Source organism: Pteronotus mesoamericanus, unplaced genomic scaffold (genome assembly GCF_021234165.1).
Source record: "Pteronotus mesoamericanus isolate MK-2021 breed Mesoamerican mustached bat unplaced genomic scaffold, CSHL_Meso_final contig_317, whole genome shotgun sequence".
NCBI lineage: Eukaryota > Metazoa > Chordata > Mammalia > Chiroptera > Mormoopidae > Pteronotus > Pteronotus mesoamericanus.
The window spans coordinates 401,897-424,875 of NW_026555133.1; the positions used below are offsets into that span (position 1 = coordinate 401,897).

At 54.3% G+C, this 22,979-nt stretch overlaps 1 protein-coding gene and 1 non-coding gene across 5 annotated transcripts; both read left to right on the plus strand.

The window, feature by feature from the left end:
• Window positions 1–382: 382 nt before the first annotated feature.
• Window positions 383–15,554, plus strand: PER1 (period circadian regulator 1). Of its 4 annotated transcripts, XM_054575699.1 has the most exons (24): window positions 389–451; window positions 727–834; window positions 5,945–6,365; window positions 6,486–6,584; window positions 6,679–6,833; window positions 6,929–7,050; window positions 7,143–7,344; window positions 7,495–7,546; window positions 7,684–7,826; window positions 8,217–8,295; window positions 8,373–8,479; window positions 8,657–8,810; window positions 8,891–8,999; window positions 9,085–9,216; window positions 9,454–9,559; window positions 9,670–9,841; window positions 9,930–10,057; window positions 10,277–10,453; window positions 11,066–11,308; window positions 12,221–12,831; window positions 13,253–13,436; window positions 13,645–13,834; window positions 14,136–14,286; window positions 14,679–15,554. In XM_054575699.1, exons 3-24 carry the CDS (start codon window positions 6,091–6,093, stop codon window positions 14,949–14,951), a joined length of 3,864 nt encoding a protein of 1,287 aa, XP_054431674.1. In that variant the 5' UTR covers window positions 389–451; window positions 727–834; window positions 5,945–6,090; the 3' UTR covers window positions 14,952–15,554. The 4 variants fall into 4 exon arrangements, with proteins under 4 accessions (XP_054431673.1, XP_054431674.1, XP_054431672.1 ...); XM_054575698.1 differs by lacking the exon at window positions 727–834 and having other exon boundaries at window positions 383–451; XM_054575696.1 differs by lacking the exons at window positions 389–451; window positions 727–834 and adding an exon at window positions 4,146–4,453.
• Window positions 15,555–16,826: 1,272 nt separating this feature from the next.
• TRNAS-CGA (transfer RNA serine (anticodon CGA)) lies at window positions 16,827–16,908 on the plus strand. Its single transcript has one exon. It is a non-coding gene; the product is annotated as a tRNA-Ser (tRNA).
• The last annotated feature ends 6,071 nt before the right edge of the window (window positions 16,909–22,979 follow it).

A 22,979-nucleotide genomic window follows, 5' to 3' on the forward strand; every position in this document is an offset into this window, starting at 1 on the left:
GGTAAACAAGTTGCCGCGTGAGATCGCTCGCACGTGTCCTCTACAGCTCCGAGACCTCTCAGCCTATGAGGAAGTTTGGAGGGCTGGACCGGTATTTGCGTCACGGCTCTAGGCTGGGGGGACGTTGCCACAGCCAATAAGAACTTCGGAAGTGGATGGGGGCGAGGCTTTCTGTGGATCAACGCTCTCCGGGGGCGGCCCGCCCGCACGTGGACTTGTCACTGAGGATTGGCAAACCGACTAATCAGATGATGACGGGCGGCAGGCAGCACCAATGGCGACTACGCGGAGGTCGGGCGATGGCACGCGGCGCTGGGCATGGATCCGCGCCCTTAGGCCAATAAGCTCGAGGGGCGTGGCATCCCAGCCGGTGGGCGGGCCTGGAGAAGCAAGTCCCAGTCGCGGCGGTCCTACTTGGGAAGAGATTGGACCCCCGCGTGCTTGCCAGGAGGTGAGTGCTCGGAGGTAGGGGGAGATGAGTGGTGGTCAATGTGAGTTTTTCTTGGGTGGTGCGTTATGTCAGTAGGGATGTTAATGGAGTGTGTTTGCGTGGGTGAGGTGGGGGGGTGCGGTGGGGATACAGCGAATGCGTGATCGCAACGGTGGGAGCCCTGATCGTAGCGGCGGAAGCCTTGATCGTTCTAGGGAAGAGACCATAACTCCGCGCTAGAGGGACGAGGGTGAGGTCTGGGGGAGCCTCTGAGATCAGATCTTTCACTGCCCTAGGGCACCTGGACCCCTGACTGCCTGGGAGGCGGGGCTCGGAAGCCCTCAGCGACCTAAGGGAGCTGAGACCCCTGCTCCCAGGGAGATGCAGGCTCGGGATTTCTGAGAGTGAGTGGGGGACGTTCCAGTGCATGGCTGCTGTCTGGGTATGTGCCTTAAGCACTTGGAAGGCGCAGGGGTTCTGGGGCTGCAGGGACGCCCTGGTAGGGCAGGTAGGAGGGTTCAAAAGGTTTGACATGCTGATGATTTGTGTGACCCTGAACCAGTCATATGGCTCTGGATGTCTTATGAGTAAAGGGGAGCCATCCTTTGAAGTAAAGGTGAGGTAGCAACCTCACCCTTTGTTGGATCCTGAGAGGGAGGATGAGGTTGTACAGATTGGCTGTGCACATGCCTTCCTGAGCCCCTGAAGGTGAGGAGGCACCAACAGGGTGCTCTGGTAACTGTGCAAACAACGAGGCCTGTGGGAGTGTAAGAGTGACGAAGTGGAGTCCCTAGGAAATCACTGGGGCTAGTAGGTGCTAGGATGAACTCAAGGACTTTGTGAGCATGTGAAAACTGGGGCTATGATGATTGGAAATGTGTGGGGAGTGCAAACTGAACGTCCTAAATGATAGGAGGGGTTAAATGGAGTCTGAGTTCTAGGCACCAAACTCAATCGCCTGGACATTTGAGAGGGTCAGGTTTCCCAGTGCTGGGTAACCCTTCACAGGTTCCAGAAAGCTAAGAAGCCAGCATGACAAGCCATTATCATAGGTTACATTTGAACTCTGCGCTCTATTTGTTAAGAGCCTGAGAACATATTATGAGGCAATTTAGTCAGCATTTAGTAACTTGTGAGCCTGAGTAGGTCCTTATGGAATGGGGAGAATGATACCCATCTCAAAGGGTTGCTCTGGGGATTAAATAAGAAAATGTATGTAAAGTGCTTGGCATAATGCCTGGGTCATGTTTTAAAAATTATTTAGCTAAAAAATGCCTATAGACTGACAAAACAAGAGTGGCGGGGTGAGAGATTTATGTGAATATTGTGATTAGGAATTATTCTCACATTTTCAAGTTTTTCTGCAAGTTTTGGTGACTCTGTCTGCATTTCCCTCTTCCTGGTTCCGGTCTTCAGGCACCTGCCCAAATCCCTCATTCCACCCTTTTACCCCTCTGCCAGGAGCCAGGCTTTAGGCTGAGCCACTTGCTGTCCCAGTTCGATTTCCTCATCTTAGACCCATTCTCCTCCCTTCCCCCCCTTCCTCTTTGCCATGGTAACGAGAGATTCAGGCCTGAAGGGGGCCTTTGAAAGAGCAAAGGTGCGTGTTCTCTCACAGAACCTGGGCCTCCAGCTTCCCCACCCTGGCTGTTTGGGATTCGGCCAGCAAATGTGTACAGTTTGGAAGAGGGGAAAAGCCAGTGCCAAGAGCTGTGGGGACAAGCCTAGGGGAGGGCGATGCGTGTCTGGAAGAGAACCAGTCATAGGGGAGGGGGAGGGGGACCCCTTCCTTCTAATCCTCTCTCCAGGAATCCCTGGCTTTGGGACAGGACGGCTGTCGTTGGGTTGGGGGAGGCGCCCGGGTTTGTGCTTGTCCTGGGCCACCAGCCAAGAGAACATGATGTTCCTAAGTGCGCTGGCCGCCGCCCTCTCGGGCTGGCCGCCATCCAAACCGCTGCCTCCCCAGCCTCCCTGCCCCACATTCCCCCGCTTTCTCGCCCCGCCCCCTTCCTCGGCTTTGACGTCACCGCGCTCTCCCGCCCCCTCTCCTCCATTGACGGCAGCAGGGCCTGGTTACTGTGGGGACCGTGAGGCAGGACAACCTGGGCCGTGGGAGCAGGTGAGGGCTGCTGGAGCGCTGGACCCTTTTGTCTATGCAAGAAATAAATATGGAGGTGGAGGAGGGAGAGCAAGGACTGTCTGTGTCAGGGGAGGTTACACCTAAATCCCTGAGGTGAACTAGGGTGGAAGAAAAATTGTTTCCAGAGAAGAGACTGCTGAAAATGAGACAAGGGACAGGGCCACAGTATGTGAGTTGGGGGTACATTTTCAAGTAGAGAAGTCTGGAAACCCAAGCTCCTGAATCCTTTGTTTCCTGTGTTTTCTTGCTTTGGTTTTTCTATGTTATGTTATTCCCTCCTGCCCCCGCCCCCAGTTTTTCCACTGAGCTTTCCCCCTGGCCCCCCAGTGGGGAACACCACTGCCAAGGAAAGCGTAGGCCACGTGACAGTGAGGGGCGTGCACCCACAGCTGATTGTGTCAGCGTTAGCTGGGGGAGGGGGCGCTCTTCACTCTGCCAACCACATTTTCGAGGAGCCCGACAGAAGCTGCTCCTCACAGCCCTGGATGGAGTGGGCCTGTGCGCCTGCAGCGCTCCTCGGCCCAGCCCGGCACTTCAGCCCCCAGATCAGGCCCCTGTTCTTTTTTTAGGACTCAGTGTTCTGTTCTCTCTTCTTTTAAAAAAAGTTGTAATTTTCAGCTCCTTCCTCATTGTTGAGGCCCCTTCCCCTCCCCTATTTTATTTTTAAATTTTTATTTATTGATTTTAGAGAGAGGAAAGGAGAGAGAAACATTGATTTGTTCCACTTACTTATGCATTCATTGGTTGACTCTTGTATGTGCCTTGATGAGGGATCAAAACCACAAACTTTGCATATCAGGACGATGCTCTAACCAAGTGAACTAAAAAAAAATCACTGTTTTTTATTGATCACCTATAATGTGTCAAGTTCTGCCTTAGGGACTAGGGAATACAGTAGAAAGAGGATGTCCTTGGCTTTCTCTTTTCCTAACAGTGGGGATCTGAAGCCCTTACCACCCCACCTTTCTCTGCATAGGGTCTCTCAGGTATTCCCTTTGTTCCCCTGTAACCCTGGGCTTCTGGTCCTTCACTTCGGGGGCAGCCCTAATTGTGTGTTGCTACATCCTCAAGAGAAGCAACGAGTAGGCTGCCTGGAGACCTTTTCTCTGACTGGCCACGGAAACACCTGCCATTGTTTCCCTTCACAGCTCCTATTGGCTCTGGGTACCCATTGTATTATTTGTATCCTCCACTCCCACACTCCCGCCCCCACTCCTGCACACATGGATACTCAATTGCCTTCCTCCTAGCTGTCCAAGTATTTTAAGTGTCAGAGGAAAGGGTTAGGTAAAACAGCTTTATTAAGAAAAGGCTGGGGAAGGGAACCCAGGAAAGGTCAAGCCAGGTTTCTGTCTGTCCCCCTTCTCCCAGGGACCAGCCATCTCATCCATTTTAGCTCACTCACCAGGACTTGCATTTCTTTTTTCCACCCCCAGCAAGGCCAAGGTGTCCTGCAAGGCTGCTCAGTTCAGTAAGTGAATATTTCTTAGGCACCTATTGTGGCCCGAGCATTTTCCCGGAAAAGGGACAGTTTACTTCCCCTCTTTTCCCCTCCCCTCCCTTTCAGTATGCACTGTACAAGGCGTCCTGCGCCCATTGGCTGGGCGGTGGTGTCTGGGGCCCTTCGGTTCAGTGCCAGCACCCAGATCCACGTGCGCGCGCGTGTGTGACACAGACCTGACCTCAGTAGGGGCCAGTAGCCAATCACGGACCAGGATGAGATCCCCAGCCAATCGAGGGCGGGGCTTGTGGCTCCTCCGGTAGGAGGCCAATGAGGGGCAGTGCCTGGCATTATGCAACCCGCCTCCTGGCCCCGCGGAGCTTCCACTCGGCTGCGGGCTGCAACGGTGGGCAGGCGGCCGAAGGGCGCTCGCGCGGGACAGGTAGGCGTCTCCTTGACCACCCAGGGTCCGGTTACCAGCCCAAAACTGGATCGCCATTTCCAGCCTAATGTGCCGCTTTCGGCCCAGGCGCTCTGATGGCCCACCAGTAAATCCGTCTTCCTTTCCGCTGTCCACTCTCTCTCTGCTCCCGGGGATCCAGGGGATCCTTGCAACCCTGCACCGGATGTCTGCACTCCTGACCCTCTTACCTCCGCTTTGCCTCGCGCTGCCAGTTCTTCCAGTCCCACACCTGACCCTCAGCAGGCATGCCGCCTGCCGCCTTTCCTGTCACTCGGGAGGGTCTCCGGGTTTCCCTGGGTACCAGGATCCCTCTGACTTTTCCGCGCTCCGCTCTCTCCCCCCTCAATCCCTGGCCCGGCGCCGGCCGTGATGTCAGCCCGTTTCGGGCTGGAACATCCCGTTCCCAGCTTTAGTTCCTGCTGTTGGCCACAACCTTGCCTTTTCTCTTGGCGCTCAGAAAATGCTTGAGGGGGTTGGGGGTGTGGTTGGACCCAGAGTAGGGGAAGAAATATCCGTTGGCTGTTGTGCATCTCTTGCTCAGAGCTGAGTGTGTCTGCTTCGGATGGGGGCGGGGTATGGGTGTCTAGAAAAGTAGCGGACTGAGGAGAGAGAATTCCTAGATCCCTGACAATAGCAGATGCCGGTTTCTGTTCTGGGGGTCAGGACAGAGTGTAGGGGCCGGAGAAGGTAAGGCTGTGTGCGAATGAACAGAATGACTGGGATCCAGGCGAGCGTCAGGCTGTGGGGCTTTTGTGTGGAGGGCGGTGGCGGTTGTGTTTTGCCCTGGGGAGTGGGGCCAGTCCACGGAACCCCGATGGGCCGCCTCTTTCAGGGGACTGAGGGTGTACTCGAGGTGGGCGAACCCTGGCCACACCCGCCTGTGTGGGAGGAGGTAGATCCCCTTCTTCCGCCGGGAAATGGGGGAGGGTCGTTCCTCCCGCCCTTCTGTGGTCCCTCCAGCAACCGCTGAGCTCAGCTGCTGACGTCGGTTTCCCTGGTGACCGCGGCGGTGGCGGAAGCGCATGGTGGGGCCGCGCATGTCCCCGCGCATGTGCAGCGGGGGTGGCGCCGCCCACAGATAAAATTAGCTCCGAGACCTAAATATAGGAGGAGATTGGCTCACCCCCTGCCCAGAGGCCTTGGAGTCTCAGGCAGAGTGGGAGCCCGAGGGGAATTTGGGGCTGGAAGGTGTCCAGACTTTGGCCTACAGCCGTTCTTCTAGTAGACTGCTCAGGCTGTCTTACCCAGGCCACGCTGGCAAGGCATATGGGGGAAAGCCAAAGAAATGCCCCTTCCCACCTCCAACCCCCTGGCGGGGCAAGAAACAGAACTTACCTAAAGCTCCCTTTTGGAAGCCGGGCTCCCAGGAGCATGGGGGCATGTGGGGGTAGGGTCTGAGTGAAGCTGGCAGGTACTGTGAAGTTCACAGACCAGCTTTTTCTAAGCCCTCCTTATGGTCTCCCTCTCCAGGTACTGGCTGTGATCGAACTTCTCACAATCTCAGAGGCTTGGGTCCTCCACCTCACTCCCCTAGCCAGGCCTCCCGGCCCCCTTGTGCATCCGTGGTGGCCTCTCCGTCATCACTGTTTTCTGCCAGCCCTCCCCATGGCCCAGACATGAGTGGCCCCTTAGAAGGGGCTGATGGGGGAGGGGACCCCAGGCCAGGGGAATCCTTTTGTCCCGGAGGGGCCCCATCCCCTGGGCCACCACAGCACCGGTCTTGCCCTGGCGCTGGCTTGGCTGATGACACGGATGCCAACAGCAATGGCTCAAGTGGCAATGAGTCCAACGGGCTCGAGTCCCGGGGTGCATCTCAGCGTAGCTCACATAGCTCCTCATCTGGCAATGGCAAGGACTCGGCCCTGCTGGAGACCACTGAGAGCAGCAAGAGGTGTGTATGGACGTGTGTTACAGGGCCTGGGAGTGGTCTTATGAGCAGGCCGAGCTAGGAGAAAGGCCCGCGCTGCCAGCCACTTTCTCTTCATCTTGGGCCTGTTTGCTTCTCCTTTAGCACAAACTCTCAGAGTCCATCCCCACCCAGCAGTTCCATTGCTTACAGCCTCCTGAGCGCCAGCTCAGAACAGGACAATCCATCTACCAGTGGCTGCAGGTTTGTGGGGTAAGGGCTGGGGGAGAGGCTGGGGGCCTGGGCCATGCTTTGAGACTAATGCCTATACCCCCCTCCCTTCCCGTGGGCCTTGCAGCAGTGAACAGTCCGCCCGCGCAAGGACCCAGAAGGAACTGATGACAGCACTGCGGGAGCTCAAGCTTCGGCTGCCGCCAGAGCGCCGAGGCAAGGGCCGCTCTGGGACCCTGGCCACACTGCAGTACGCACTGGCCTGTGTCAAGCAGGTGCAGGGTGAGTGGTGCTTTCTTGGAGGGCAGTGGCCAGGTCCTGGGCTTCTATGGTGGGGGGGCCATCTCCCTGAATGCCCCACTGCCCTCACCCTGTAGCCAACCAGGAATACTACCAGCAGTGGAGCCTGGAGGAGGGGGAGCCTTGCGCCATGGACATGTCTACCTATACTCTGGAGGAGCTGGAGCACATCACGTCTGAGTACACACTTCGCAACCAGGTCAGCCACCGCCTAGCTTCCCTGTCCTAACTCACCCTCATCCCCACTCCCATGGCTTCTGAATCCGCTCTTTTCCTCGCTCTCCTGCCCAGGATACCTTCTCCGTGGCCGTCTCCTTCCTGACAGGCCGAATCGTCTACATTTCGGAGCAGGCAGGCATCCTGCTGCACTGCAAGCGGGACGTGTTCCGGGGCGCCCGCTTCTCTGAGCTCCTGGCTCCCCAGGATGTAGGCGTCTTCTATGGTTCCACTGCCCCATCCCGCCTGCCCACCTGGGGTGCTGGGGCTTCGGCAGGTGAGGTCCCCAAGTGCCTGGGGGAGATGAGCAGTCACAGGAAGCCCCCTCTGGGAGGGACCGGGGGACCCAAGGTATTCCTTGCTGGGTTCTTCTCAGCCCAGGGAGGATGTGGGGGCCTGTGCTCACCTCTCTCCTGGTCTGTCCCAGGTTCAGGCTTCAAGGATTTCACCCAGGAGAAGTCTGTCTTCTGCCGTATCAGGTAGGTGGGAGCAGATCCCCTCTACTTTCTACTCGTCTCCCTTCTTTACTGTGTGAATCCTGACCGTGAGGTGGAGGGTAGGTGGCCTTTCATTGATGGTCCCTAACGCCTCTTTCCCTCTTTGTTTCCCTTGCTAGAGGAGGTCCTGACCGGGATCCAGGGCCTCGGTACCAGCCATTTCGCCTAACCCCATATGTGACCAAAATCCGGGTCTCAGATGGGGCCCCGGCACAGCCATGCTGCCTGCTCATTGCAGAGCGAATCCACTCGGGTTACGAAGGTGGGCAGGCCAGGGGCCTAGCCTGGTGGGAGTGGGAGGGATGCACCTTCTCTAGGCTGAGGGTGAGGCAGGACCTGAGTTTGGGAGGCACGATTCAGTCCCTTGGAATTTTGGAACAGAGAGGGTATTGTAAAGATGAGGATTTGAGGTCTCCTTTAGAAGTGGAGTTGGAAAAGAGTCCTGAGCTAGGAGAGGGTAGAGCAGAGTGTCTTGTTCTCAGCTCATTACTACTATGGGGCACAAGAACGGTCCCGGCCATCTTTGTAGGCCAGAAGGCCCAGGGAAGGGCTGTGGGGAGGATTGCCAGCCAGCCTGGGCCCCAGGCAGCGTGGAGGGCTGGGGAGCTGACCACTTCAGGTGAAACCCAGTGGCTGCATTTTCTGTGCTCAGCTCCCCGGATCCCCCCGGACAAGAGGATCTTCACGACACGGCACACACCCAGCTGCCTCTTCCAGGATGTGGATGAAAGGTGAGGGCAGGGCCTGGAGGAGAAGTGGGGAGCCAGGGCTGAGGCCGTGGCCAGACTGATGCCTCCTCCCATTTCAGGGCCGCCCCGCTGCTGGGCTACCTCCCACAGGATCTTGTGGGGGCCCCAGTGCTCCTGTTCCTACACCCTGAGGACCGACCGCTCATGCTGGCCATCCACAAGAAGAGTGAGTTCCTCTCGCCTGGTCGTCCCTCCCGGCTCTCCGCAGGGCTTCTTAACGGACGGACGCCTTTGTGCTTACGTCTCTCAGCGCCTTGCCACCCTGGATCTCCCATGGGGTGGCTCTCTGTCTTGCTCAGCTCTCCCTCCTGCTGACCCTCACCTTATTTCCCACTCCCTTCAGTCCTACAGCTGGCTGGCCAGCCCTTTGACCACTCTCCCATCCGTTTTTGTGCCCGTAACGGGGAGTATGTCACCATGGACACGAGCTGGGCCGGCTTCGTGCACCCCTGGAGCCGCAAGGTGGCCTTTGTGTTGGGCCGCCACAAAGTACGAACGTAAGTGGGCCGTGACCCAGAGCTGGCATTGGATGATGTGGGAGGGGGCAGCGTTTGACTCGCCCTTTCCCACCTCACAGGGCACCCCTGAATGAGGACGTGTTCACTCCCCCGGCCCCCAGCCCAGCTCTGTCCCTGGACTCTGATATCCAGGAACTCTCAGAGCAGATCCACCGGCTGCTCTTACAGGTGAGAGTTGAGGAGAAGAGGCTTTGGAGATGAGGAAGGGGTGGGGTGCAGGGCTGTGGACACTAACTGCTCCTCTCCGCCTCAGCCCGTGCACAGCCCCAGCCCCGTGGGGCTCTGTGGAGTCGGCCCTGTGACCTCCCCAGGCCCTCTCTTCAGCCCTGGCTCCTCCAGCGATAGCAACGGGGGTGATGCCGAGGGGCCTGGGCCTCCTGCCCCGGTGAGTGTACTCCTCCCACTTCACCCCCTAGTCTCCCGTTCCCCTGTCCACCTTTGAATCAGCATTGCCAGTCCCAAAGGAGCCCCGCCGCGTCCCCCCTCCTTGTCTCTCTTGCCCTGCTCTCATCACGGTCTCCATGTCTGCCCACTGGTACCTCATGTTGCTCTGTGCCCTGGGCTGCTGACACTGGCCAGGCCTCCCTCCCAATGCTGCCCGCTGTCCCTCTCTGTCCCACAGGTGACCTTCCAGCAGATCTGTAAGGATGTGCATCTGGTGAAGCACCAAGGGCAGCAGCTTTTTATTGAATCCCGGGCTCGGCCTCTGCCCCGGTCCCGCCTCCCTGGTGAGTTGGTGTGAGCGTGGGTTGGGGGGTGAGAAGTGAGACCAGGTGGTCTCCTGACCTTCACCCCAACCCAGAGGAGCTTCCCTCTCTTTTTTCTCTCCTTGCCTCAGCTACAGGCACGTTTAAGGCCAAGAACCTTTACTGCCAGTCCCCAGACCCAGAGCTGCGGGCAGACCCTGCTTTAGTCCAGGCCCCACCAGCCTTGGCCCCTGAGGAGGCTGAGAGGAAAGAAGCCTCCAGTTGCTCCTATCAGCAGATCAACTGCCTGGACAGCATCCTCAGGTAAGGCCAGTCTGGCACCTTCTCCCACTTGGGCACTGACCTTGCCCCACCCCAGGCCTTGCCCTCATGTGTTCTGCGGCGTCGCCAGGTACCTGGAGAGCTGCAACATCCCCAGCACGACCAAGCGTAAATGTGCCTCCTCCTCCTACACCGCCTCCTCAGCCTCCGATGATGACAAGCAGAGGACAGGTCCAGTCCCTGTTGGGACCAAGAAAGGTAAAGACTGGTGCATGCCCTGTTTTCACCGCCCGGCTGCCGGCCCTGTGTCTCTCCCCTCCTGCCTTGGGGCCCCCACCTCGCTCTGCCCTGCCCGCCCCCACCCCCAGCCTCCACACCCCCTCCCTGCTGTCCGCCCTTCCCCCGCCTCCCTGGGATTTCCTCTCCTGACCTCCCGGTGGGGGCAATGGTGGTAACTGGCACCATCTCTTTGCACAGATCCATTGGCAGTGCTGTCTGGGGAGGGGGCCACCCCTCAGAAGGAGCCGGTGGTAGGAGGTGCCCTGAGCCCGCTCGCCCTAGCCAATAAGGCGGAGAGCGTGGTGTCTGTCACCAGTCAGTGTAGCTTCAGCTCCACCATCGTCCATGTGGGAGACAAGAAGCCCCCGGAGTCGGGTATGGGCTTGGGGTGAGGGGCAGTGCCCGGGCTCCCTTGGGCCCCTAGCCAGAGCTCCCTCCCGCCCGCCTTTCCCTGCCCCTTCTGGCCCTATTGGAGAGAAGGAGGCCTCCATCTCAGCTTGGAGCTGCCACTTCTTGCCTCCATCCCCACCAGCCTTTGCTGCTTTGTCTTTTCCCTGCCCTGCTTCCTGTGTTCTTACCATCAGTTCACACACACAGTTTGGGGTGGGGGTTTCAACCCGAGGTGCTGACCACGGAGAGTCAGAAAAACCCTGTTGAAAAACCCAGAAGGACATTGACCTGGAAAACGTGGGAGGGAAAAACAAGGGGTGGGCTTCCCTTCCAAAGAGAGTATGGAGTTGTCATCCTTGGGTAGTGCCACTGGAGGGGACTGAGTACCCTCTGTCTTGCTGGGGCAGTTTTGCATGGAGAAGAGGGCCCGGAGCCAGTCCTCAGTGGGGAGGAGGGCAAGAGATACACACAGGGCCCGGGCTTGGCTGCGGGGCAGAGGCCAGGGGTAGCTAAGCTGCCGCACAGGGAGGGTGTGGTGTGGCGGTGGTAACCCCTGCGGTGATTCCGATGACCTTTCCCCTGTCTCGCCTTCCTCAGACATCATCATGATGGAGGACCTGCCCAGCCTGGCTCCAGGCCCAGCTCCCAGCCCAGCCCCTAGCCCCACAGTCGCCCCTGACCCGGCCCCAGACGCCTACCGCCCTGTGGGCCTGACCAAGGCCGTGCTGTCCCTGCACACACAGAAGGAGGAGCAGGCCTTCCTCAGCCGCTTTCGTGACCTCGGCAGACTGCGTGGACTCAATGGCTCCTCCATGGCCCCCTCAGCCCCCGGAGAACGAGGTAGCCACCCTTGGCTTCTCTGACCCTGTCCTCCACCAGGTCTAGGACCAGACCTCTTGGGGGAAGGTGGTTCTTGAGGGAGATGCTCCTGCTCCAGGGACCCAGCTGGCGTTTCCCCCACCACCAGCGCCCTGCCTAGGGACAGGCCCCTCGCTAGCTTCTCCCCATTAGGCCAGGGTTCCAGGCTGCAGCGAGAAGAGGGTAGCCTGGGGGGCTGGCGCTGAGACAGGCAGGCAGAGGAGGTCTCTGCTCCAGGTAAGCTGCTTCAGGACCAGCCTGGGCGCAGGAGCAGAAGGTATGCCCGCTTGGACTCAGTTGTCGCTGATTAAGACATCTGTATGGACCCTGGGCCAAACATAGACAAGGAGCACCTGGACAGCTCTGGGGGGGGGTCGGGCTTCAAGGGCAGGAGGCAGCCCAGCAGATGGATGCCCGAAGGAGGCCTGTGGCAGGCAGATGCAGGACTCTGGACTTGGCTTTCCTGCCTACCTCTTCATTGCATCAAGAGCTAGGCAGAGTGTGGCCTTAACTGGCAGAAGGAGCGCCAACGTGAGCAGTGCCTGAGGCAGTTTGGCACATGGACTGAAGCCTTCCACCCATTTGTTTATGGACCCACCCTGCTCCTCCCAGCTGCCAGCGCGTCTGTCTCTTCTGCACACCCCCAACTCATTCCCTCGTGTAACCTTTCCTTTCCCCCTCCTTTCTCAATAAATCCCCCTGTTCCTGCCTCTTGTGATTCTTCCCTGAAGCTCCCATGTCCCCAGAACCTGCTCTGTTCTGAGTGGTTTGGAAGCCAGACTCTCTCTGGGGCCTTCCCTGCCCTCTCCCTGGTTAGAACGGCCGGGCAGTAGGGGTGGCAGGGGGACTGAACCCCAGGTTGAGGCTGTCGCTAACCCTGGTTTCTCCCCACAGGCTGCCACCATGGCCCCACACCCCCCAGCCGCCGACACCACTGCCGGTCTAAAGCCAAGCGCTCACGTCACCACCAGGCCCCTCGGGTCGAATCGCCCTGCTACGTCTCCCACCCCTCACCTGTTCCACCCTCGGCCTCCTGGCCCCCGCCACCAGCTACCGCTCCCTTCCCAACTGTGGTCCAGCCCTATCCGCTCCCAGTGTTTTCTCCCCGAGGCGGCCCCCAGCCTCTTTCCCCTGCCCCCACGTCAGTGCCCCCTGCAACTTTCCCTGCCCCCCTGGTGACCCCAGTTGTGGCCTTGGTGCTGCCTAATTATCTCTTCCCTACCCCGTCCAGCTACCCCTATGGGGCACCTCAGACTCTCCCCGAGGGGCCTCCTACCCCCGCCTCCCACTCCCCTTCTCCGCCCCTGCCTCCCCCGCCCCCCAGCCCTCCCCACCGCTCGGACTCTCCACTGTTCAACTCGAGATGCAGCTCCCCACTCCAGCTAAATCTGCTGCAGCTCGAGGAGTCCCCCCGTGTTGAGGGGGGCGCGGTTGCGGGGGGCCCTGGCAGCAGTGCTGGGCCTCTTCCTCCCAGTGAGAAGGCTGCTGAGCCAGAGGCCAGACTGGTGAGCACCGATCCGCACCCCCTGCCCCCGTACCCGCTTATGGTCCTCGCGCAGCCCTTCTCCCCTCGCCTCTCCGCTGTGTGCTTCCTGCTGCCCGCTGCCCGCTGCCATCTCTGTCTCCATGAGGTGGTATAGTGCGGTGGGTGACCCCAGCTGAGTTTCTGAATAAGGTGGACACCAGCTGCCTCACCTGCGAAGGAACCCAATAACTTATGAGTGCATCTGCCACTTGGAAATGGTCCAGCATCACGTCCCTAGTCTTTGTCAGCTCCCTGCGCTCTCATTCTGGTCCCGCTGTCATGGAGTGGGATCGGAGACCACGTGGGTTGGTGTGCCCCCCAACCAGTGGAAACAGTGGAAGGGAAACCCAGGTGTCGATCCCTTAATTTCTCCCCATTTCCTTCCTTTCTCCCTCCTCCAGGTGGAGGTAACTGAGTCCAATCAGGACGCGCTTTCTGGCTCCAGTGACCTCCTGGAGTTGTTGCTGCAAGAAGACTCTCGCTCTGGCACAGGCTCTGCTGCCTCAGGCTCCTTGGGCTCTGGCTTGGGCTCTGGGTCTGGTTCCGGCTCCCATGAGGGGGGCAGCACCTCAGCCAGTATCACACGTGAGTGGTCCCCCCAATACCTCTCAGGGTAGGACAGTGACTGGGAATTAGGAGGCCAGGCACCACCATGGCTGAGCTGCCTGGGCCCAGGCCCTGCCTCTCAAGGCCAGGGCAGTGGACGTGTATGTGGTCCTGAGGGAGGCCTTGCGATGTCCCCGGAGTGGGGAGCACCGGCTGGCCTGACGTTGGCTGGCCCTCTGCTTCATAGGCAGCAGTCAGAGCAGCCACACAAGCAAGTACTTCGGCAGCATCGACTCCTCTGAGGCTGAGGCTGGGGCTGCCCAGGCCAGGGCTGAGCCCGAGGACCAGGTCATTAAGTACGTGCTCCAGGATCCCATCTGGCTCCTCATGGCCAATGCTGACCAGCGTGTCATGATGACCTACCAGGTGCCCTCCAGGTGAGGAGTTTGAGGCCTCCTTGGTGACCTTCACTCCGCAGCTAACTTGGGTTTTCCTTTCTGGGGCTGGCTCTGCTCTGTGGCCCTCTGTCCCATCCCCTGCCTTTTGGAGCTCCCGCATTAGTTCCTCCCAGGCTGAGGGCAGCTTTCTTGGTCTCAGGAGCCCTGAGCTCCCAGAGCACTCGATTCAGAGGAGGGACATGAGGCAGCAGGTGGGGCTTGTGGTAGGGAAAGAATACCAGCCTCGTGGGCCCTGGTCCCCGCTCCGAGCCTTTGCCTTCTGAACCCCTTCCCTGGGCAGGGACGTCGCCTCTGTGCTGAAGCAGGACCGGGAGCGGCTCCGGGCCATGCAGAAACAGCAGCCTCGGTTTTCAGAGGACCAGCGGAGGGAGCTGGGTGCTGTGCACTCCTGGGTGCGGAAGGGCCAGCTGCCTCGGGTCCTGGATGTGATGGTGAGAGGGAAGTCTGGGCCGGGAGGGAGAAGAAAGAATTGAGCTCAAGTCCAAAGGAGAGAGGCTAAGGGCTGACTCCTTTTATTGTCATTGGATTATTCTGAAGGTGGCGATTCCACTAAGTTTGCTGCTGGGTTATATGACCACATGTGTTTGGTAGACTTTTTCTGGGCCAAATCAGTGCTAATGTACGTTGTGACTTTCCCGTAGTAGGGACTAGATACGGGATACAGTGCATTTTCCAATCTTGATCCTGTAGTCTCTTTGTGGTCTCACGTTTCTTCCAAGTACATTTGGGGAAGTCTCTCGGGCTGGGGGACAAGGGAGCTGGGGGAGCAGGTCACCAGCGAGGGAACCTTGCCTGACTCACTCATTCCCTTTCTCCCTCCAAGGCCTGTGTGGACTGCGGTAGTAGCACCCAAGACCCTGGCCACCTTGATGACCCGCTCTTCTCAGGACTGGATGGATTGGGGCTGGAGCCCATGGAGGAGGGTGGAGGCGAAGGTGGTGGTGGTGGTGGTTGTGAGGATCAGGGCGGCGAAGAGGCCCAGGCCCAAGGTGGGGCTGGGGCCTCCAGCCCTCAGGACCTGGCTATGGAGGAGGAGGAGCAAGGTGGGAGCTTGTCCAGCCCAGCCTTACCTGCCACAGAAAATGGCACCAGCTAGACTACTTTTGGGGGCACCTCCAGGAGTGCATGAGAAGCTTCCTTCTTCCACATCCAACTCTCAGAACTCAGATGTGGCTGGACCAACCAATAGCAAACTGCCCCAGGTTCTCCCGCTGTGGGGGCTGGACCCCCATCACCAGCCCAGGATCCAGGCGTTGCCTCTGGCTTTTGAGGGAACAGAGGATGGAACTCTCCAGAAAAGCCTCACCTTCCACCGCTGGTGGAGTCCTTCCTTCCCTGGACAGAGTTGCTGCCAGGCTGCTGAAGCGGTCTCTCTGAGTCCCAGCTGAGCCCTAGTCCTGGTCCCCGAGGGTTGGGCTGCACTTATTTATTGAGGGAGGCAATCCTCTCTCCTACCCCCTCCCCAGATGGGAGGAGGAGGGCCTGAGGCCCAAGCAGGAGCCAGTGGTCCAAACCCCGAGCTGCTCCAGGGTGGGGGCGGTTGGTGGACCGTGGAGTCCCTGGTGCTGCCCCTCAGGTGGGACCCAGGTGTTCTCAGCTGTATCCTCTACCGATGACATTTGTGTTTTTGATATTGTGTCTGTTAATATTTTTTTAATACAAAAACAAAAAACAAAACCCAGGAGTTTGTGGAATGAAGTTTGCAGGTTGGGTGAGGGGCGGTCTTTGTGGGGAGGTGTGGCCCAGCTTCCAGGAGGGATGTCCTGGGAGTGATTCCCAGCCCTCTTCTCCCCACACCCTTTCCCGCGGAAGGGCCTTGCTGAACCTGCTAAATCTCCACCTCTTCCAAACCCTCCTCTCACCTCTTAACATTACCTTAGCTGTGTTTGTCCAGGGAAGGAGAGATGAGCAGCAACTTGTGGCTATAGGCAGGGGTCCCCAACCTTTTTGGCACCAGGGACCGGTTTTGTGGAAAGACAATTTTTCCATGGACCAGGGGTGGGTGGGATGGTTTCAGCATGAATCAAGCGCATTATATTCAAGCTCACCTCTTGCCATGGTTCCTAACAGGTTTGTCTCCCGCGGTTGGGGATCCCTGGCTAAATAGGGGCTTAGGCAAGCTCCATTGTGGGTCATGGTGCCTGAGTGGGGGATAACCCACTGAACCTACTAGCATCCTGAAGCAGTTGAGGGCTCTGGCTTTGTTGCCACACAGGAAAAGACCTGAGGGTGTCTAGGTGGCTAGGGGAGCAGGAGTCATGCACCCATGCATGGTCAAGGTGGCTGCCAAAAGTGTGGGCACAGAGCATTAACTTTCTGGTTCAGATCGCGGGACCTAGAAAGGGAAGTCAGAACTGGAAGGGATGAGTTACTGAGGACTTTGGGTCAGCCATTGTTCTGTAATTATTTCTCACTGTCCACATAAGTTGTTCATCTACCTGTAGATGTAGCACTGGCTTAGCTGGTTAAAGTGCCTGTCTATAGTAAACAGGTTATCCTGGATTCCAATCCCAGCGATACCTGGGCCAGTTGACAGTAGTACCTATTGCTGAGGGTGAATGCCTTTCCACCTCTTCCAAAGGGCCTATCGTGGAGCAATCGAAAAATTCTTCTTACCAAGTCTCATCCTTCTCTGAGCTTCGGTGGCCATGCTCTTTCCGTGTTCACCTCTAGGCTGACTCACACTGCGTTTCCACGAACTACTGTGAAGCGGGCCTTGTTTCGTCAAGGGTGTAGGGCCCTGCCCTCAGACTTTGACTGACTTTGTTGGGGCCGTATTTGGCTCCAGGGGAGGAGGGGGAAAAGGAAAGTCGTGCCGACTGGGCTGCCGGTGGCTGGTGCAAAGCAGATAGGGTCAGCAGCACCCAGCCAGGGCACACATTCGTAGACGTCTCCAGATAGTGGGGTAGGGTCGCAGGAGGCGGGCCTGTTTATAGGCAGCTATAGTTGCACAGGCCTTAGCTTCCACGTGGCTGTGATGGCCGAGTGGTTAAGGCGTTGGACTCGAAATCCAATGGGGTCTCCCCGCGCAGGTTCGAATCCTGCTCACAGCGTCAGTAGTTTTGGGAGCGTTCCTTAGTGCCTTCGGGGAGATAATTTGTTTTCTCCACTGCTGTCTTCCCTTGGAGAAGATCTGTCATTTACTCTGGGACTCGCAGGGATTCAGCTACATGTAACCATTCCGCGAGCGCCCCCTGGCTGGCCTTAGAGTCCTTTATGCGTACACCTCTGAAGGTTGTGTCCGGCAGGAACCTTGTAACTGAGGATATGGGTCGTAATTCTGCCAAATTTAGGTGATCCCTCAGGGATATTCCGCAATTGTAATCCGGTCACCTTGCAACTCATCTGTACTGTTTCATTCCTCTCCATTCTCCTCAAACCACAAATCCCTGAATTCTCTCTCAGCTTTGTATGCTCTCTTACCGAGAAAATAAGGCATTCGGAAGACATTTCCCCATCGATATCCATCTACCTACCTACCTGCCCACCTGTCTGTGGCCACACATTTTCCCTTTCTCTCATTACTGCAGATGTACCCTTCCACCTAAGGTCAACCCCTACACTTACTAGATAGACGTCCATTTCCCTTTTGGCCCATAACGGCTCAAGAACACTGCCCTCTTTCCCATACCATCAAATTTTCCAAGTCAAACTGGATTATTCCCACCAGACTACAAATATACTGAAATGTATTCCAATTTTGAACAAGCAAGACAACAAAAGGTATCTTGACCTCATGTCCCCACGCCATCTACCACCTCATTCCTTTGTTTCCCTCTCCTGCAAAGTAAGTTATACCCACTGTCTCTAATTCCATCTTCCCAGTCTCCTTTGAACCATCTCTCATAAAGTGCACCCCCTCCCCAGTTCATCAAAGCTGCCCTTGTTAAAGTTATCAAATGGCCATTTGACACACATGCTTACTCCCTTTTAGAAATACTCTTTTCGCTTGTCTTCTAGGAGACCACGTTCTTCTGATATGCCTTCTACATCATTAGCAGTTCATTCACAGATTCCTTTGCTGGCCCATCTTCTGAATCTCTAAATGTTAGAGTGTTCCCAAGGCTCAATTTTCCAACCTCTTCTCTATCTGCACTCACTCCTTTAGTGATCTCCAGTCTCAGAGCTCTACAGATCAACTAGTAATACATGCATACATCCAAAATTTTCATCTCAAGCTCTGGAATTCTTTCCTGAATTACAGAATTCAGAAAATGCATATATAGTATTGTCTACATATCATTCCCACTTGAATATCTAGTAGGCAATTGCAAACTTAAAAAATCCACACAAAACTCCTGGTGGTCTCCCCAAAACCTGCTTCACCAGCAGTTTTTCCATCTCAGTTAATGGGAATTCCATTCTTTTAGTTGGTCAGACTAAAGACCTTAGGTCATCTCTGATTCTTCTCTCACACACTGCACATTCACTCACTCAGCAATTTCTTATTTAAAATATGCAAAAAAAAATATTCAACTACTTGTCACTACTTCACCACTACACCCTGGTCCAAGCCACCCTCATCTTTCACCCGGGCTATTGCATTAACTCCTAAATTATTTCCTTGCTTCTGCTCTGATTTCTCGTTCCCTCACAGTCTACTCTGAACACATTGGGCAAAGTGATCCTTTTAAAAAAATAAATTAGGTTCTTTCATTCCTTTCTTCTTTTAAGGGGGTATCAATATGAATTCATTTTTTAATGTATGTGAAGAAAAATGTATGCACATACACAACCAAAACACATACATATAAGAATATTTCCTAGCTCTGTTCACTGTGAGAGCCTAAAAGGAATGATACGCAAGTAGTGATAAGTACATGAGTGTCCAGATCTTGGTTACTGAATATCATTCTCTACTGAATTGAACCAGAGCTCCTTGGAAAAAGGCTGATTCCAGAGCTGTGGTTGAATTACAAGAGAATCTTGAAACATTTTGTTGCACCAGGAAGTAAAGAGGTACTCAAAGAATGGTGGGTATGTATCAAAAAGACACAGTAGCTAAGGACTGTAGTCAAAGGGGTTCCTTTGGCAAATTTGGGACAATTTGAGCATTAAAATACATAATGATTGTGGTGAATTATAGCTCACTGAATCAAGAAAGAATCCAAAGTTCATATCAGTATAAATAAATGGGAGGAAAACTGAAAGCTCTTTTTCCAGTAAACTGCCAACTAATAAATACAGGAGTGCTGAAGTTAGAAATCAGCAGTTAACACTGCATTAGTGGGTGAACTTTTGATGAGGTACTAAAGAATCTCAAAATGTCTTCCCACAAATTACAAATTAATTACTACTAAGGGGAAATAACTCTACAGTGGAGTTATTATTGGCAAACACCACTTTAACCATGTGATCAAAGTGAATATCTCAGTATTGGGACACACTGACATGTGTCCCCTGATGTGATGCATTGAGAAGGACACAACATTCCTTCTGTGGTGACATTTCTGCCAAAAGTGTATAACCTGAATAATTTGAATCTAACTATGGAGAAACACCTGGCAAAACAAACTGAAGGACATTCTACAAAATAATGATCCCAAACTCTACAAAACTGTGAAGATCAAGAACAAAAAAGATTCTTCCCGATTAGAATTTGATAACCAAACTATCAAATTAGGTGAAGACATTTTCAGACATACAATGTTTAAAAAAAAAAAAATCCTACCTGTTCCTTCTCAAAGCAAACTAGAAGCTGTGCAACACCAAGACTGAGGAAGTCAGTCAAGAGGACAGGTGTTATTAGAAGCCCAGAGTCTAACACAAAAAACACGTGAAGGGGCTTCTGCAAGGTGACGATATAGAAAATCCCAGGAGCTGCGCAGCAGAGAGAAGCAGCAACCAGTCCAGACTGGAGCAGGAAAAATGCTCCAGAAGGAAGACCCTTAAAAAAAATGTAAAGCTGAAATTGAAGGATTATGTGACCTGTTTGCTCACATTTGAGAGTTTAAATTGAGTTTCAGTGAAGAATTAGTAATACATTATAGAAAACTAAACCAAAAAATAAAGCAATTATTAACTCCAGGAAGAATAAAACTATAATAAAGTTGACTCAAATGCAAAAATATTTACCTTATCATAATTATATAAACACTAAATATTCATTTAACTAAAAGTTCCAATAACAGAACTGGAAGAATGAGAGAGAAATAAAAACATCTGTGGAGAGGGTTCTGGAGGAACAGTGTAGAAAGCCCATAGAAAGTGTCTCAATGGGGGAAAGGGCATCCAGTATACATGTATGTAATTCAGAAGTATGCAGTACAGATTTAAATGGCAGAATAAACAACTATGAGCTGTTAAGTTGCCTCTGAAAAGTAGGAATTGGGGATGTGGAATGGAAAGCCAATTAGACAGACATCGAGGAGAACTAAATAGAAGCCACCTGGAAAAATAAAAATTAAAGAATCATAAGTGATATTTAAAAAAATATATTGATTTTAGAGAGAGTGAAAGAAACATTGGTGATTGGACCTGCAAGCTTTCGGTTCACTGGATGATGCTCCACCCACCTGAGCCACGCCAGCCAGGGGAAGGTATATTTTCAACAAGGGCAAAAGTAGGTGTGAAGGAGTAGAAACATGGCAAAACAAAAGGAGGTGACACACACATGAAAACACAATGGGAGACCGAGGAGGTATGAGGCTATGGACCCGTCCCTGCCCTCCGGGACACCAGCAACCCAGGAAGCAGTCAGTTCTGCCGAACTGGGTGCCCAGCAAATGCTAACCTCTTTCTACTCTTCACAGCTGCTGGCGTCCAGTGCTGTCATTTCACTGAGATCTAAGTGTATAGACTACCTTCACAGGTTCCAGAGTCTCCCGCTCGTCAGTATGCCCAAGTTAACGATTTTTTCCTTGTTTGAAGAAAAACATCTGATTAAAATAATACTCTTTAAATGTTTAAAAAAGAAAAGATTCTTTCAGATTAATTGAGGCTAAGCAGACATAACAACTAAATGCAACATGTGGTCCTGTATTGGATACTGGATTGGGAAAGAAGAAAAAAAAGAGCTATAAAGGATGTCAGCAGAACACTTGGGGAAATCTGAATATGGAGTGTGGATTAAGTAATAGTATTTTATTAACTTTAATAGCCTGATATGGATAACTGTACTATTATGTACCATTATGCCGCCACTGTCCTTGTCCTTAGGAAACACACGCTGACATATGAGCATATTTCCTAGCTCTGTCCACGGGGAGAGCCTAGAAGGATTCTTCCCCAAAGGGCCTGATGTCTCCAACTTACCCCTGCATGGTTCAGAAAACACATATTTTATATTTGGAGGGCAGTGATAAAGCAAAGGGGGCAAATGTAAACAGTTAATGGTCCAGGGAAAAGAGTATACAGGAAGGAGTTCCTTGTATTATTACTGTAACTTTTCTGAAAGTGTAAAATTATATAAAAATTTAAAGTGCCAGAAAACAAAACAAAACAAAAAAGCAGAGAGAAAAGAAAGCCCTCCAGTGGCTTCTCAGCTCACTCAGAGGAGCAAGTCCCGGCAAAGTCTTCGCAGTGGCCTGGACGATCTACGAGATCAGCCTTCCAGTTTATGGCTCCAACCTCACCTCCTACAACTTCTGCGCTTGCTACCTCCACCCCAGCCATGCCTCTGGCGGTCCTTACCGCTCTCCGTTCCTCGGACAAGCCAGGCCTCTCGGTCAGCCAGGCCCTCGGTCTGGAGCGTTCTGCTCCCAGGCATCCCTGTAGCTTGAGTCCTCCCCTTACGGTTTACTGGTTTACTGGCGTAGCGCCCCATCTCATCTCACCGGCTGTAACAGTAGTTCTCACTCTCTACTCCCCTGCCTCACTTCTCCGCGCAGCACTCATCACCATCTGACAAAAGATAAGTTTTGTATAATATTCATTTGACTGTTTCCCTGCCCACTCCCACCCAAGAAGTGTATGACTCATAAGGGCAAGGAGTATTTGTTTGGTTTGGGATGTATAGAGGTCTTCTATCCCCATTCTTCCCGTGGCCCAGAGGCCTGGTCCTCCTACTTCCCAACCCCCAGCCCGCGGGATTCAACCTTCCAGGTACTCCCCCTACCCAGGACCCAGGGGGTCCCAGGAAGCCAGCCTTCCCTTTGAAGAACAAAGAGGGAGGAGCTGAGCCCTGGAACCCAAGCCTGGGGAGACAACACAGCAGGGGAGGGGAAGCTCAGACAGCGGGACCAGCCCACCAGCCTGGTGCTGTCTCAGTTCTTTCCCTGCCCCCGCCTCGCCTCCGTAGGGGCCCAGCTCTGTGGGACAAGAGCTCACGTTTCCCAATCCCAGACCTGGCTCAGCGTTGAAGAGGCTGGAGGCCCAGACATTCATACGCACACCAGGCACACAGACACAACCACAAACAGACATACGTACAGGCCCACGCTGACACAGAGGCGTGTCAAACACACAGAGACCCGATCCTATAACCCCAGAAACGCTGGGAATGGGGCTGGGAGATGTCCTCAGAGCCACATCTGCACAGGAGTAGTGGCTGGAGAAAAATCCCCCAGCCCCAACAACTGCTCTCAGGTTTAGGGCAGCTGAAGTGTGTGTGTGTGTGTGTGTGTGTGTGTGTGTGTGTGGCTTTTTAATTTTCTCCATTACCATTTATCTACCTTTATACCCCCCACCACAATCACCACATTGTTGTCCATGCCCATGAGTCCTTTTTCCTTTTTTGCTGGATCCCTCGACCCCCCGCCACATGCCCCCTCCCAGCTGTTAGCCTGCTTTCTATGAGTCCGTCTCCATTTTGCTTGTTAGTTCAGTTTATGATGTGTATTTTTTTTTTTTTTTGGAGCAGAGAGGGCTTTTTATAAAAATAATACAAAATTAGGTACAAAAAGTAGTATTGAGAGTGACAGATGAGATCACATCTTACAAATTGAAAAACTGACAAATGTCACAAAGTCCAGAAAAATAACTTACTTGTATTAATTATCTGTCTGAACACCTCTACAATACTTTCCAGAGACTAGCTACTGGCTCTAAACATTCCGAATCTTGTTTCTCCTCTACTACCCACGTACATATAGTGACAAGAGTCACTGGACACATTCATATCACAAGTGCCCTCTGGCTTTGCACCTCCAGAGCACAAAGCCTGGTGAATGGGCACAGGCGGTCG